The sequence below is a fragment of the Octopus sinensis genome, linkage group LG7 (genome assembly GCF_006345805.1).
Source record: "Octopus sinensis linkage group LG7, ASM634580v1, whole genome shotgun sequence".
Taxonomy (NCBI): domain Eukaryota; kingdom Metazoa; phylum Mollusca; class Cephalopoda; order Octopoda; family Octopodidae; genus Octopus; species Octopus sinensis.
In genome coordinates this window covers 113,678,008-113,694,351 of record NC_043003.1, presented here as the reverse complement: position 1 = coordinate 113,694,351, position 16,344 = coordinate 113,678,008, and the positions used below count along the sequence as shown (strand labels likewise).

Genomic DNA, 16,344 nt, shown 5'->3' with positions numbered 1-16,344 from the left:
TCTTGAAATGTATCTATATTCCCAATTTCATGTCATGATATATATATATATATATAATAACACACATTTATATATACACATACACACTCACACACATACACACACACCTTATCATCTAATCTGTATTCCTGCAATATTTTTGTTCTTATTTTCTTGGTTTCTCCAGTAAGGTACTCAAGGTATACAGGTGAGCAAGGCTAGTCTAATAATGCATGATAGACATCATTTGGTTTTGGTTTCTTTTCTTACCAATTCAGTGGTATGTGCCAGTATGCCAAATCCTCTTTATTTTCTCTCTCTCTCTCTCTCTCTCTCTCTCTCTCTCCATCTTTTTCACTCTTATCACTGTCTTCCCAATTTCTCTCCTCATCTACACCATTTTTTTTCTTACAGCAGCCATTAGTACTCTCATTCAGATTACAATCCATATTTTTCTGAGACACTGAAGCAAAATTTAATGTTAATTATTTTTTTCTAGAGTTATTTCTTAAAGATCTTTTGATCATTAACACACACACACTCACACATGCACGGTTCATATAAAGTAAAGAGAGAATATAATTTTCTCTCCAAACAATATCTGATCTAAGTCTTTTTATTTATTCATTTCTAATAAGTATTGTATTTCTATATATACATATATTCAGTTCTTTTTTTTTCTCTGCACTCTCTCACACACATACGCACACACATGCAAATATATAACTTGTCTTTCATCTGATATTCATTTAATATTTAAAAAAATCACAATTATCATTAATTATCTACATTTTTTTTTTGTCTTCATCATTGATTTATTATCAGAAAATTATTTTATGGCTATTATTTTTGTTTTAAATTCTGTTCAAGATTTTTATTGAACACCTGATAAATTTTGCATTTTACTCACTGTATATCGATGGCCAGACTCAGAATTTGGAAAAAAAAAAAAAAAATCATGTAAATGTTAAAACATTCTTACAACAGTCTCTAACATATTAAATCCTTTCCTGATAAGGACTCTGTGTACTGAAAGCTTCTGTTGTAATCTGTTTGAAATTATCACTTAAAAGTTGCTCTTCATTTATGATTGTCTTTCTTTCAGCTCATAATGCTGCTGAATTTAATACAAAATATATTACTTAATGTGACTAGAGTACTAAGTATGGTGGTGGCGGTAATAATTTGCAATAATTCAGTACCTCTTTTGATTGGTACCTTTGCATTTTTGGTGCACAGTGCAATAGTACTGGATAAATTTGATGCCCTTGTGCAATTATTATTATCATCATCATCATCATCTAAAGCAACATCTTAATTATTATGAGAATCCATACTGACTGAGCGGCTGAAATTGTTTTCGTAAGAAAACAATCAAATAATCTAGATGCTTAAAAAAAGATTATTTACCTAACATAGAAATTATGAGCAGTACTGAACATTAAGAGTACTAAAATGAGAATCATCCATAATTTACCTTGGGGATATAACTTCTACAAAGAGATTCTTGTGTCTGTGCTACAAAAATAAACATTATTACTATTTTGAATATTACTGATGGCAACAAATTTAATTTTATTTATCCCATAGACTTCTAAGACTTCATGCATGCATTAAAAAAAAAAAACAGGAGCTAAGTACTTTTTGTTGATTGACAGAATCAGTAAAGGAGTAGGTAGGATGTCATTTGGTTTTTAGTTCCATGATTTTATGGTATCTTTCAGCTTTCAGGTGATGATAAAATAAGTACTACTTATCAAGAATTAGTCATGGAGGGCTCAGTTAAAATTACTCTGCCACCCACAAAATTTATGCCATCTATTTAATTTGGAAAATATTATTATCATTAAGGGTAGTAGAGTACCCAAAACTGTACCAGTGCCTCTTAATTTATTCATATTCTGAATTCAAAAATAGGATGCAGTAATGTGCAAAGATCTATCTAATAATCTCTATCTATTGCTTATAAATTTATGGCTTTGTTCCAAAGTGGAGAAGCCAATAATATTAAAAATGTAGCTGCTGATGTAATAGAAATAGTAGGAGTTGGATATGAAGCTGATCAGTGTTTTCGATTTAGCACTAAAGATCTTTTACCACGGGTTAAACTGAGAAATAACCATTACCAGGCTACTGAATTGGCAGGATTTTTTTGCTACCAGACCATATCATTTAGTTTCATTATTCTATATTCTAACCCCTTCGATTTCACTTCATTTTCTTTCCTGCACAAAAATTGAAATAAGTATGAGTACCAGTAATATAAAGGACTTCTCTCTCAAATATTCCTCTTCTCTACTTACTGGATGGACAGAAGTCATAATTATTTTCATCATATGGTTTTGGTTATGATTTCAAGACAATCTTTTTACATTTAAATATTCTGAATGCCCTAAAGTTTGTAAATATAAAAAAAAAAAATCTGAGCTTCTTACCATGTCAAACTTGTATAGCGTTCTGCCGAATGAAATGGTAGAATCATCAGAGCTTTGATCTAGAAGCTTAGTGGCATTTCTTCTGGTTCTTTATATTCTAAGCTCAAAATCTTGCCAACTTTGCCTGTCATCCATTTGGGACCAATAAAAGTACCAGTCATTTACTGGGGACAATGTATTTCACTAACACCACTCCATCTAAAATTCCTAGCTTTGTGTCAAAAGTTGAAACACTTCTTTTTTATCCCCCCTCCCCCTCCTCCTACATCTTCAAATTTATGGACTTGTGTCCAGTAGTAGTAAACATTATCATTGTTCAAATTCCATAAAGTGTTGTTGTCGTCATCATCATCATCATCATAATCATTATCATCATCTTTTAACGTCCCTCTTTCTTGCTTACATGGATTATTTGGTTTGACAGGATCTGGTAGGCCTCAGGAGTGTACCGTGCTCCTGTGTCTGCCTCAGTGTGGTCTCTATGACTGAATGCCCTTCTTAATGCCAACCATTTTACAGAGTCTAAAGGTGTTGTTTACATTGCACCAACACCAGTGAGGTTGCCATGCAGCTCACAAGACTAGCAACCTTTTGATTGAGTGATACTATAGTAGAGAGGAAGGCACATTACGGAAGAATAGACAATGTTTAGAGGAAGAGAATGTGATTGTCTACCATTTTTAAGTTCCCCAAACTGTCCATTTGTTACTATTCATATTCAAATCAAAATCTTGACATAAATTGTGTTACTTAGTTGTAAAGGGATTTCATAAGAAAAACATTTGTTGTACAACATCCTATATTACTATGAGATGCATTTTGACAATTTCGTTTTCCCATGTACCAGTTACATTGTAGGGCCCCTGTAATCTGACCATACCCTTCTCTAATTTTGTACCTTTCATTAATTTAGAATATTATTATTATTATAAATATCATTATTGCTAATATGTTAGCTCTAGTATTTGCAGTTTCTTTCTTTTTATCATTCACTCCATTTCCTTGTATTTCCATAGTTACATATTTATCTACTTATATTCTTCTATGTATCTCTTCTATTTCTCTTAATAAAGCAATATTTTCTTTCCAAAAAGACTGAAAGAGCAATTCTTTTTGAAAACAAACACTCTCTTCACATGAAATACTCAAATGCAATTACTTAAAAATAAAATTGTTTTATCGAAAACTGCTATCACTGTCAGTTGGGAATAGATAGCATCAAAATAAATGTAAATCTCTTCTCTGATTTCTTTTACACACGTGCACACACATATGCACATGCACACACACACAAACTCTTGCATACACACACATGCACACACACAAACTCTTGCATACACACACACACTCTTTCTCTCTCTTTCCCCCATTTACGCCTCCATCTCAAACTCACAACTTTAATTTGTAGATCTATGATCAGTGAACTCCCATCTTATAGATCTATCATCAAACTAAAAATAAGTCCCATTACATAGTTTAGATCATCTAATATATCATCAATCATAGAAGTTCAATACATCGATATATCTTATACCAAACATAAGCAGTTCAATACTTCTTTCATTAAGCATAGAACATCATAGAACCCATTTATCAGATCTATCTTTCATGAAACATAGAAATTCAATGCATATCTCTTTATAGCATCATGTGTATGAAAAGCTTACACATAGATCTATCTTTCATTTGGTCTTATCTGTTTATCGATTTCTCTAACTACCTATCTATCTATCATAAATTATGTGCTCAATACATAGATCATTTATCAAACATATAACTACCGTAGTTTGTCCAATATATATGAAACTTAGAATTTCTGTTGACGTTATCGCTTCCTCATCAAACATCCCAGCACTCACCACTAAACAGACCTATCTCAACAAATACCAAGCTTATTTATTTACAAGTTGTTTATCATTGAAAAATCATTTTTAATACATACATTACCAAAATTTAAAATATCAACATGCAAGATCTATCTTTTACTCTGTAATCCTTGTAAATCGCTAAATTTAGCCACGATACAATTACTGATGCTCGTTGAATGAAACTGGTCATTCGTTGGCTTGCAACGCATTTCTTTCTAAATCTCAAGTGAAATTATAATTCAATCATTTGTTTATGTCAAATTCCGTTGTAATTATGGATGCTTTTGTGGTTTACATAGAGGAATATTAAAATCTGTCTATTTCAAATCTGTTTATCTTTTATTCAACAATTTGGCAACAGCAGAACACCGCTCCTCACCCTTTAACTTAAACCTCACTCAATACACAGATCAAACAATTGTGTAAATGTATTGTACTCTTACTAGGGATTCTGCTTTCCACTCCTCAGAACTTACAGCACAAAATGCATCATGCATTGCCCAGATGAATGCAATAATGTTGCACGACAACTGGCAGTCAAAACTAAAGAAAAAGGAAATATTCTCATATCTTGTAGAAGGCTGTTTGCATGAATGAATTTTTCTCTTCCTCTCTTTCCTCATTCACTATCTCTTCCCTGTCAACTTGTCTTCATCTATCTCTCGATATCTCTTTTCTTTCTCTTTCTTTCTTTCTTTGTCTTAGAGCTATCACTTACTGACTTTGATATTTTTCTCTATATGAAGACCACTTCAAGCTGATATGATCACCTCTTCCATTGAGCCTTTCATAACACTTGTGGAATGGTTTGAGTTGATTTCCAGCACTGACGGACATGGTTCATGAATCACCCTTTCCTGCTTACTCACTTGAGCCATTCATTCAGTCACTCAATTTCTTGACGTAATCCTCTCACTCATTAATCCTCCACTGAATACATATTCATTCACTCCAGCATTTCATTTCACTTTATCCATGCATCCATTGGCTGTTCGTTCCAAATACATCACAATCTCTCTCCACCAATCAAAATTCTTGCTATTTCGCTATTTCTGCTGACCCTGTCATCATACTGTGTCGAAGTTGCTCTGTCAGCATTTTAAATTTCAACCTGTCAAACAATACACCACCCAAATTATATTGAGCATTTTTTGTTTAAATATATATATATATACGCACATACACATTTCTGTGCATGTACGTGTATTTATATACATACATGCATATACATTTTCCTTTTTACACATGTACGTGCACATGCACTGATTGAAACACACACAGTCTCTCTCTCTCCTTCTCTCTCTCTCCCTCTCTCTTTCTCTCTCACATACACACACAAGCTTCACACACACACACACACTTCACCCTCGTATCCCATTATTTATTAGCTGTGTCCAAAATGTTAGCATGCACAAGTGTGGGTGTAGAGTGTAATTTGAACTTGGATGTCTGCGAGGAGTGCCTATATACTACTTGTACTTGAACATATGTGAGCTTGTTTGTATGCGTGAGTATGTTTGCATGTGTGTAAAGAGGGAATTGTTCACTATAAAATTATTTGTTCCTTCTTACCCCCAGGCTGGCCAGCAGGCGCAGCACCTCCTTCTGTTATGGCTTATGGGGCCTGCCCACTGCAACAGTGCAATGCAGACCAGAGTCCAACAATGGCACCAGATGATATGGCCGACTTCTATAACTATGCAAGCGCTGGGTCAGACGGTGACATCGAGACAGACTACGGCATATCTTCCTCACACCCCCGGTTCAGTCACCGGCAAAAATCAACTAACGCATCCCACCACCATATAGACTCTGAGAGTTCGTCTCTCTCTTCATCAGCTGGCCTTGCTAGTAGCCACTTGAAAGACGCAAATGTCTGCGCGAAACTCTCTGATTCAGACGGCACCGATCAAGAAACTGCTACCATACATTACGGCCATGCAGGTAAAAAAAAAAATATGAAAAAAGAATAATAAATTTCTAAAAATTAATCTAAAAATAAAAAAAATAATTTTTAAAAGTTTGAAAAATAAAAGTAAACAAAAAAATATGTAATTAAGACATAAAAAATTGTTTTCAAAGGTTACTACTACTACTGCTACTACTACTGCTGCTGTTGCTGCTGCTGCTGCAGCTGCTCCTACTAACACTAACCAACTCCCATCCCACATGAAATAGCTTGTCCAATCTATGCTTGCTCAATCTAAGCTATCAATGAAGGATTTACTGTGCATGGGGGAAACGAGCCATTGTGTATTCTTTGCATGCTAAGTGCATGTATGTAAAATGCATTCATATGCTGCAGATGTGCACATGCATGCACATACTGACAGACAGACACACACACACACTATTTCTGCAAGTACAATTACATATGAATTTATCCCCCAATTTTTTACTGCAAAAAGTAATGCATCTACTGCAGATTACTTGCTGCCCCATGGTATTTCCATGACTACTTCACCTCTTTAATATTGATGCTGAAATGCTCCATGTTATTTTTGCTTCCAAGACTACTCCCCTGCTTATTAATTAATTACTCTTACTGCAATTATTAATTCTGCTCCCCACTGCTGATGATCCTACTACTACTACTACTACTTCTGTCCCCTCTACTCTTCCTACTACTATCCTATGTGCATTGACAGATTCATTGGATCATGGCATGAAGATGCCTGTCCAAATTCTTTACGTTCTGAGTTCAAATTCAGCTTCGATTGCTTGGCAGGGATCAATTTTCAAGGTCAATAAAATAAGGAACCAATGAAGCACCATGATCAATTAACTTAATCCCTTCAAATATAAAGTTACCATAATCTGTTTGTGGGAATCAATATTACTAGAGCTTTAAGGCAGCGAGGAGTTGGCAGAAACATTAGCACACTGGGCGAAATGCTTAGCGGTATTTCGTGTGTCTTTATGTTCTGAGTTCAAATTCCGCTGAGGTCGACTTTGCCTTTCATCCTTTCGGTGTCAATAAATTAAGTACCAGTTGCGTACTGGAGTCGATCTAATCAATTGGCCCCCCCTCCCTCAAAATTTCGGGCCTTGAGCCTAGAGTAGAAAAGAATATTAGTAGAGCTATAACAAATGCTTTAGTTACATATCCTCTTGGTTTTAGAAATATTTTTCAGTATTTGAATCCCAGATATGTTCTTGTTGGTGTTGTTGATGCAGCTAGAACCTAGTTTTTGTGGCTGCAAACAAATCTGCAACCAAACAATCTGCTTTCCAACCCAACATATACTACTACTACTACTACTACTACTACTACTAAATTAGGCTGTTCATCCTACTAGAAAAATAATCTAAAGTCTCTCCCTGATTACATGCCACCATCTGGCAATGGGAAGGCCACACTGAGTAATGTAGTTCTTTATATACAGTGGCTAACAGAAGAATTGGAATGGTCGTGGTTGGAGTTCCTTTGACAACAGATCTACTCATTCAGGGCAATGTTATAAAATGAGTCAAAAGGAGACGACCAGGCATTTGCCTCTTCTTGCAAAATTAATAACAAAATGGCTTCTGTCTGTTAGACATCTCTTACCATTGCCGTCAGGAACACCACAGATAGTCCGAGAGGAACTGCAAAAACGACAAAGGAAAAAAAAAGAAAGGAAAAAGATATATATAGAGATAGAACAACTGTGATCATTGACCTGCTTGATCAGTGCTGACCTGGGTTAAACAATAACAAAACAAGCATAACTGCAGCAATGTTTGCAAATGCTGCTGCTGCTACTACTATTACTGCTTCTACTGCTGCCACTACTACTACTACTACTACTACTATGTTATTTTTGTTTTGTTTTGTTTTGTTTTGTTTATTTGAATTTTTGTCAATAATAATATTAACATGCATAACTATATGTTTACCTTCACCATTACCACTAAACAATGACAACCCTACCATTCACACGACTGCTGGTAACCAGCAACAGTCTTCACAAACTCGTTAATAACAATACCAATCAATAACTAACACCAATTATTATACTGACAGCATCACTGCGAACAATAACCAGTCCATCACATCTCTGTATCCATCGTTAGTACCACTAATACTTCACTGCTTCAAGTTCCTCCACTTGTTCCTGATGCCTGGATTTCTTGTACAATTGTCATTATTTCCCATGCATCAAAGCTGATTCTCAAGTGATCTGCTATTTATTTTTTTTGACAATCCTATGAATGAAGGTTTGTAGAATCTACTGCACTGGTCAAATTCTCCTCAGATACACTTACAGGGGATTCAAACTGCAGCCTCTTAGGCTAGTTGTCTAATGCCATATCCAATCATCCATTTAATTAGTTAATTTTCAGATTACAAGTTTTTAAGAATGATAAGTCTCATGATAAGCCATCAGCTAAATTCATAGAGGAAGACCATTGCCCCAAATTGTATTCTGACTGACAGTTATATGCCAGCAGGGAGCATCTACATAAACTCTCAAATTGCTAGAAATGGAGCCCTAATCTCTCTATTATTACACCCTATAATCAGTTGAATGGTAACATTTTCCTCCACAAAATGTCCATCATATTTCTAAAAATATAATATAAAAAAATTGGTGTGACATGCTTTCAGGCTCAAAGCTCAGAATTAGAGAACCCAAAGCATAAGGATGCCGTGACTTTCAGTCCTATAAATTCTATTATGCCTGAATGGGAAAAGCTAGATAGCTGTTCAACTCTATAAGGTTGAGAGCTGACAGATCCTTTTCTCACTCAACACTTATGAAAATAAAAGCCATAAATTTAACCCTTCAGCATTTAGACAGGCCACATCAGCCCTAATATCTTACCTATTTATGTCCAAATTGGCCAGGTCTGGCCTCTTACACTACCTTACAATGTCATTCTAAAAATAAACAGTCATGTCATCACTTAATCTGAAACACTGCAAATAATTAAGCATTATGGTTGACAGATCAATGTGAATGCTAGAAAGAGAAGTGCTAAATTTTTGAACAGCAAACCTATATTAAAAGATGGAGTGTGAGCACAGAATCAGGTGGTGAAGTTTTCTACCCTAACCTACAAAATGAACATTTTATATGAACTTCTCCAGAGTTACACAAAGCTGGTCTCATGCAAACAGCAGCAACAGCCCTTCATCGTGACTAAGATAAAAAGCATGAAGTGAGGTTATCAGTAAAGACACCATAATTGCAACTGAATTGGGAATTAGGAAGAGATAGAGCTTGTGAATTCAAGAGAGTTAAAGTATGCTCCAGGGGTCTGTTGATTCTTAAAACTGTCTAAATCTAGTCACAATGCGCTTCACATTGTTTTAGCCTTCAAATGACGCCACCCCGCTGGCTAAGCGAGCAGGCCAACAGAAGAAAGAGTGAGAGAAAGTTGTGGCGAAAGAGTACAGCAGGGATCGCCACTATCCCCTGCCGGAGTCTCATGGAGCTTTTAGGTGTTTTCGCTCAATAAACACACACAACGCCCGGTCTGGGAATCGAAACCACGATCCTCCGACCGCAAGTCCGCTGCCTTAATCACTGGGCCATTGCGCCTCCACATTATACAATATAAGCTACTTAAATCAATAAACAACATCAGGAGCAATCAGCTTAAAATGCTTTAACAAAATTAAGCAACGGGAACTTGAAGGAATGATAATCATAATAATAATAATAAGAAGAAGAAGAATCTCTCTACAAAAACAAAGCACATGAACAATACCTGCATTAAACATCATCATCATCACATCCTGAACTGCAACACAACAACACAACACCAACAACAAACACCACAACTCTATTTACAAGTACAGCAAATGCTTTTGCAAGTAGTTATCTCATTCCAAATGTATCCTATTTCTTCTAAAGTTTTGACCACTGGCAATCTTTTGTTCATATTTTCAATATTATTTACCTGGTTGTTAATTGCCTTCTTAATTAGTTAAGTAATCGTTTGATTTTTAATTGTTTTATTATCTTAATTTTACTTTTAATTTTATTTGATTTTTGTTTTATTAATTGATCTTATTCTTAGTTCATGTCTCTTTTCTTTCTTTCTCTTCTTTTCCTCCTCCTCCTCCTCCTTCTTCTTCTTCCTCCTCCACCGTTATGACACTAATACACACACCAATATTAATGTTATTATTCTTTCAATGAAACATCTTTAAATTCTACAAACTTTCATGCAACCACACCGGTTCCCTTTGTCACAACCATTAACAATAACAACAACAATACCTTCGACAGTTAGTTACTTCCTCCTGACTGAAACCATAAAAAAAAAAAGCAACTAATGGGCCTCTTCATAGTTGGTTTAAATACTAGAAATAGCAGTCAAGTGTCACTTTGTCCTCTTAAAAAGGTAAGGATATATTAGATGAGGTAGTTCTTGATGTACAAGAAATAAGAAAAATCGCAATTGTCCTTGCTAACACCATTTGGTCATAGCCTGCTGCATTTGGGTCAGCTTGGGGTTGACCAACAAAAGCAATAGCATAAGGACATAAGCTCTGTTTCTTTTTGACTTTAGTACATTTGAGTAGCATTTAACACCAGTACTCGATCAAAGTAATTATTATCTAAAGCAGCCGATTCCAGGAAGCATCCCAAAATGATCTGATGTGTTGTCCAGTGTCTATGACCTGCACAAATCATCAAATGAAAATTGGCTTGTGGAATTTTGATCCAAATGGCCATGGGATTAAGGTACTGCTGACCACTCAGTCGTATACTCTCTTTTACTCTCTTTTACTTGTTTCAGTCATTTGACTGCGGCCATGCTGGAGCACCGCCTTTAATCGAGCAAATCGACCCCGGGACTTATTCTTTGTAAGCCCAGTACTTATTCTATCAGTCTCTTTTGCCGAACCGCTAAGTGACGGGGACGTAAATACACCAGCATCGGTTGTTAAGCAATGCTAGGGGGACAAACACACACACACACAAACACACACACATATATATATATACATATATACGACAGGCTTCTTTCAGTTTCCGTCTACCAAATCCACTCACAAGGCATTGGTCAGCCCGGGGCTATAGCAGAAGACACTTGCCCAAGATGCCACGCAATGGGACTGAACCCGGAACCATGTGGTTGGTTAGCAAGCTACTTACCACACAGCCACTCCTGCGCCTATACAGTTTCAAATCATTTAACTATCATTGATTTGTGTCTTTAAACAAGGCCTTGTCTCTGCTCACACTGATTTGTCTGAAGGTAAAACAAAAAGGAGCTGCCATTCCCTTGACCATCTTAAATGACTCTGTTGTCATCAAAATAACATTTATTGTAATCTTTCAGAGAGGTAAGCTGGGCAGGCCATATATTTAAATACTAGTAGTATTGCCCGGCGTTGATTGGGTTTGTTTCGACCCTTTAGAATTGGAATTTTTGAAAAGTAAAAATTTTGCATTATGTAGCTTGTTATTCTCTTTAAGTGAACATTTTTCTGGTTGAAATACACCGAAAAATGGTGACACGGCAGTCAAAAAATCGTTAAAAATAAGGATTTTCATAGAAAAAATGCACCTTTTTGATGTAAATAATTTTTGGTGTTAACATGGTCCAATTTGAATTTTTTCTTCTACAAAAGGAAGAGCAAGCCACTTTCTATCATACTCTCAATTTTGGTCTACTTGCGCCGCAGGGTCTCGGAGGAGATAGTGTTAGTTGAAGGCTACCAAACCAGCCACACACAGACAACTTCAGCTTTATATGTAGAGAAATATCTATATTTGCACTATTTACATGACTGTCGAAAAATAATTTCTTTCTTTCTTCACAGTTGTGTAGTTAACTGTAGGAAAGAGATCCAAAATATATAAAAAGCATGCATGCAAAACGACATAAAATAATATTTAATTTTAAAGTATCATACTTTGGTTTTATAGACTCATAAAAACTGAAAATTAGTCCCTTTTAAGATGTAATATTGACATGTTTTGCAGCCCCAAATATACTTGAGTGGATGCTTGTCACATACACAGCTACATTTAAGTTCTTCACTTTAAAACTCTTATACTTTTCTTCACTCCTGTTGATTTTTAAAAATCTACAATTAAGTCAAGTGTACAACAAAGTGTTCAGTATGTTCGTCATTGCACTGTGCAGTGTTAATAACAAGATAACTCAACCAGTATTCAATAAATATTTAGAACAATCAAGAAATAATTAAAAGGAGTCAATAAATGACTGAAGAAATAGAATAACAGTGAACCTATAGTTATGTTAATTAGTTGAAATACAATAAATCAAAATATAAATTCTAAGACTTGTTTTAAATATTTGCTCCTTTTGGGGGACCAACAATAACAACAACAGTAATAATAATAATAGCAAAACATTCCTTGAAATTGTGTAAAAAGAGGACACTTACATTTATTATACAGCCGCTGCTTTTTGATTATGTTTTCTTTATACATACATATATATATATATATATATATATATATGCTAGTTGAATATTTTTAGTTTTCCAGGTTTAAAAAATTTTTTAGATTTAGGCTTCTGTGGTGATCCATGCATGCATGCATCAATGCATTCATGTACACACACACACGCATGCACGCATGCAAGCACATATATACATACATAGATACATACATGCATGAACACATGCATATTTACACACCTACATATGTGCACACACATTCATACATACACTCACACATACCATACACACATTCATACATGCATGTATACACACATACAAACATCCCTACACACATACACACACAAAATGATTACTATTTATTGTGTAGCTTGTAGAGTGCTTAGTTGTGTAGTAAAAGAATGTGTAGAAGGGCTTCCAGATGTGTAAATATTAAAAAAGAAAGACCAAAAAACCTCAACTCCAACAAACAAAAATGATTGTTTTAAATGGTTTGTTTGGAACAGAATGGAATGGCATTATATTAGATGTTGATATTTGTCGTTTCTTTATTGATATTTGTTTATGCACAAGTTTATTTATTTTTTTAAAATTATTGTTTTCATTATTATTATGTAAAGCTTATAGGAGAAGTGTAGTGGCATTGGCCAGACCAGAAGGGTGTGTCTAGAGTTGATGAAGTAATTTTCAGTGATATTTTGACGTGGTGGAGGAGATAGGGTTCTCAACTCAACTGATCCAATTAAATAGACAACTCATTTGCTTGTAGCTATTGGCCTTCAACCTTATTCTATGTATAAATTTCCGATGCTTTTGTGTTTTTTAAAATTACTTCACATAAAGAATATCGGCACTGACCATGGCCATTGAAGTCCTAAGCATGTTATTATAACATAAAATGTGTCTTGGGCTTTTCAATCTTGGTGGAGCTATCCTTGTCAACATTTGAACAGCATCAATTTCTTCCAGAGGAAGGAGAAGAACCACCCGTAGTACTTGAATGATCAGTCCTGACAGTTGAAAGCAAAGCTGACTTCAACAGGATCTGAACTCAGAAAGCACAGCATCAAAACAAATACCACAAAATATTCTATCCATTGACTCTGCCAACCAACCACCGAGAGTGTAGTGGGTGCTTTTTATGTGCCACTGGCATGGGGGCCAGTTAAGCAGTGCTGGCAATGATCTCGCTCAAATCTTTTTACACATGCCACCAGCATAGGTGCCAGTAAGGCGATGTTGGTAATGATCACACTCGAATGGTGCCCTTTTTATTTGCTATGGCATGGGGGCCAGTCAGGCGGTACTAGCAATGACCTCGCTAAAATCTTTTTACACATGACACCGGCACAGGTGCCAGTAAGGCGATGTTGGTAATGATCATGCTCGATTGGTGTCCTTTTTACGGGGGCCAGTCAGGCGGTACTGGCAATGACCTCACTCGAATGTTTTTACACTTGCCACCAGCATAGGTGCCAGCAAATCGATGTTGGTAACGATCACGCTCGAATAGGCAACGTTGGTAATGATCACCATAAATAAATAACATGAGGCAAATTTCAGAATGTAATGATTGCATTCTTCATTCCTCATTAAGTAGCAGATTGTTGTATGTTTGATTAAAAAAAAAATTTTTTTAAGTCGTTTATACCCGATGATTGGGTGGCAGAATGGTAGAAATGTTGAAGAGAGTTGAGCCAAATACCATGGCAACTTTGGCTTACTGCTGGACATTCTCTGAAACTCTAGTGGAGCTGATGTTAACTTCCTATTTGTCTGCTAATGTTTGGCTATGTTCAATGGTTGAATTAGTGCAATGGAAGTCTCTGGATTTTAGCACAGGTAAGGAAGCAATTTGTGAATTAGTAGAACAGTACAGTAAGTAATAAGACCCACTGGCCAGATTGTTTAGCACTTTTATAATTGGTAGCTTTATTGGATTGAAGTCTCCATGGTCACCTACATCTTCTTCCTATAAAAACTCAAGAAATGTCAGAAGTACTTTGGGCGAAGTCCCAAATTAGTCTTAGAAATAAAGAGCATAAGTTGTGGCAAAACATTTTCGTTAAGTAACATGGTTTGATGCTGCTTACCAAATCAGGGAATTTAAAAACTCCCTCCCTTCTCTATGGCCGTTGCATCATCATCATCGTTATTATTATTATTATTATTATTATTATTATTATTATTATTAAAAGTATAAAAATTACATTATTCCATTTCCCAGTAGATAAGTTTATGTAAGGATTAAGTTGGTTAAAAATACTGAGAGAATCTTCTCCTCCACCACCCCGCATAGAAGCAGTAACAAAAATATAAACCAAGAGGAAAATACAGAAAAGCATTGAGAGAAAAAAAGGGGGTCTGTGTAATCCACAGACACCATTAAAACTTTTAAATTGCAACTATTTCCCTCACAACAGTATTAATTTCTCTTGCCACACAACTTCACTCATTTTCAAAACTTAGATATAGTTTCATGTATTCTGGGCTTTTATTTTTTTTTCTCTACTGAGGATTAGCAAATATTCCCTTTATGTTGCTGTTTGATTTTATTTCATATGTGTGTGTGTACATACATATTCATTTTATTATATATGTATGTGTATACATACGCACACACACATATATATGTATACGTACATATATTCATATATATATATATATATATGTATGTGTATATAATTTTTAGCTTTAACCTTTTCTTGCTCATTAAAATTCTAGTGCTAATTTTTGTTTTGATTTTTAAACAGTTTCAAGGAAACTACTGAAGTTGAAGAAATAATTTACATTCTTTTCTTTTCTTATTTTATTAAATTTATTTTATTTTATTTATTTATCCATTTTTTAATTTTATTGATTATCCCCTTTTCTGTTCATTAAAATTCAAATGCAAACATCACATTTTGCAAATTTTATAAGCAGATTGATAATAATCTTCTTGCATAAAAAAAAAAGGTAAACTAATGCTGCCAAGTCGTTAACTCTTTTACCTTTTTCCTCATCTCTGGGAAAATATTCAACTGACACAACACTGCATGCTAATTTAACATTTGTCAGTTACAGTAATGATACTATGATTAATCTACGGTACCTATTAGTGAGTGACAGAGGACATTGGTAGATGTGACTAGCAACATAGCGCAGATATAAACAGCGTTAATGTTTTGCAGGAGATGCTTTGTATCCTGAGATATCAACCTCACTTGTGCATCCAAACAAGGCGCATTGCTCTGCTAGAAAAAAACTGACAATAATCAAATTCTAAACTGACAGTGGAAGAAATAGCGAGATCTTTTCAGTTTGAACAGCAGTTTTTTCTAGCGGTGAATCGAACTATTGCATTTCAATCTGTTTTAGGGTTAGGGGTGGGGGGAAGGGTATCTTTTTATCTTCTCAAATGTAAATAAACCCAATCTGTTTCTTAAACGAGGGACATATTCATACGGCACAGAATGTTTTTTACCTCAATAGACGTATTTGATTGGTTGAAATTGCAGCAATTGAAGAAAAAAAAACAACAAATATCTTACAAACTATGGAATTTTCTCAATAAAGCTAAGAGAAAAATATGTTTTATAAACACATTCTACCAGTATACGAAGTTTAAAATTTTTTAATTACCTAGAAATTATGCTAAAAACTGCCGTTCAAACTGAAAAGATCCAGCATAGTGTCTGCAAAACCAATT

The 16,344-nt window shown here is 35.0% G+C and overlaps 1 protein-coding gene across 9 annotated transcripts in view; it reads left to right on the top strand.

Moving 5' to 3' along the window:
• The window catches only part of LOC115214302 (teneurin-m), a 517,371-nt gene that overhangs the window by 229,302 nt on the left and 271,725 nt on the right, over window positions 1-16,344 (top strand). For 6 of the 9 annotated variants that reach the window (XM_029783463.2, XM_029783465.2, XM_036505137.1 and 3 more), the window contains exons 4-5: window positions 167-187; window positions 5,861-6,226. The exons of 1 other annotated variant lie outside the window; for it this stretch is intronic. In XM_029783463.2, coding sequence (XP_029639323.1) covers window positions 167-187; window positions 5,861-6,226 — 387 coding nt within the window. The remainder of the gene's footprint in view (window positions 1-166; window positions 188-5,860; window positions 6,227-16,344) is intronic. 2 more of the 9 variants (XM_029783461.2, XM_029783467.2) reach the window with 2 other exon arrangements.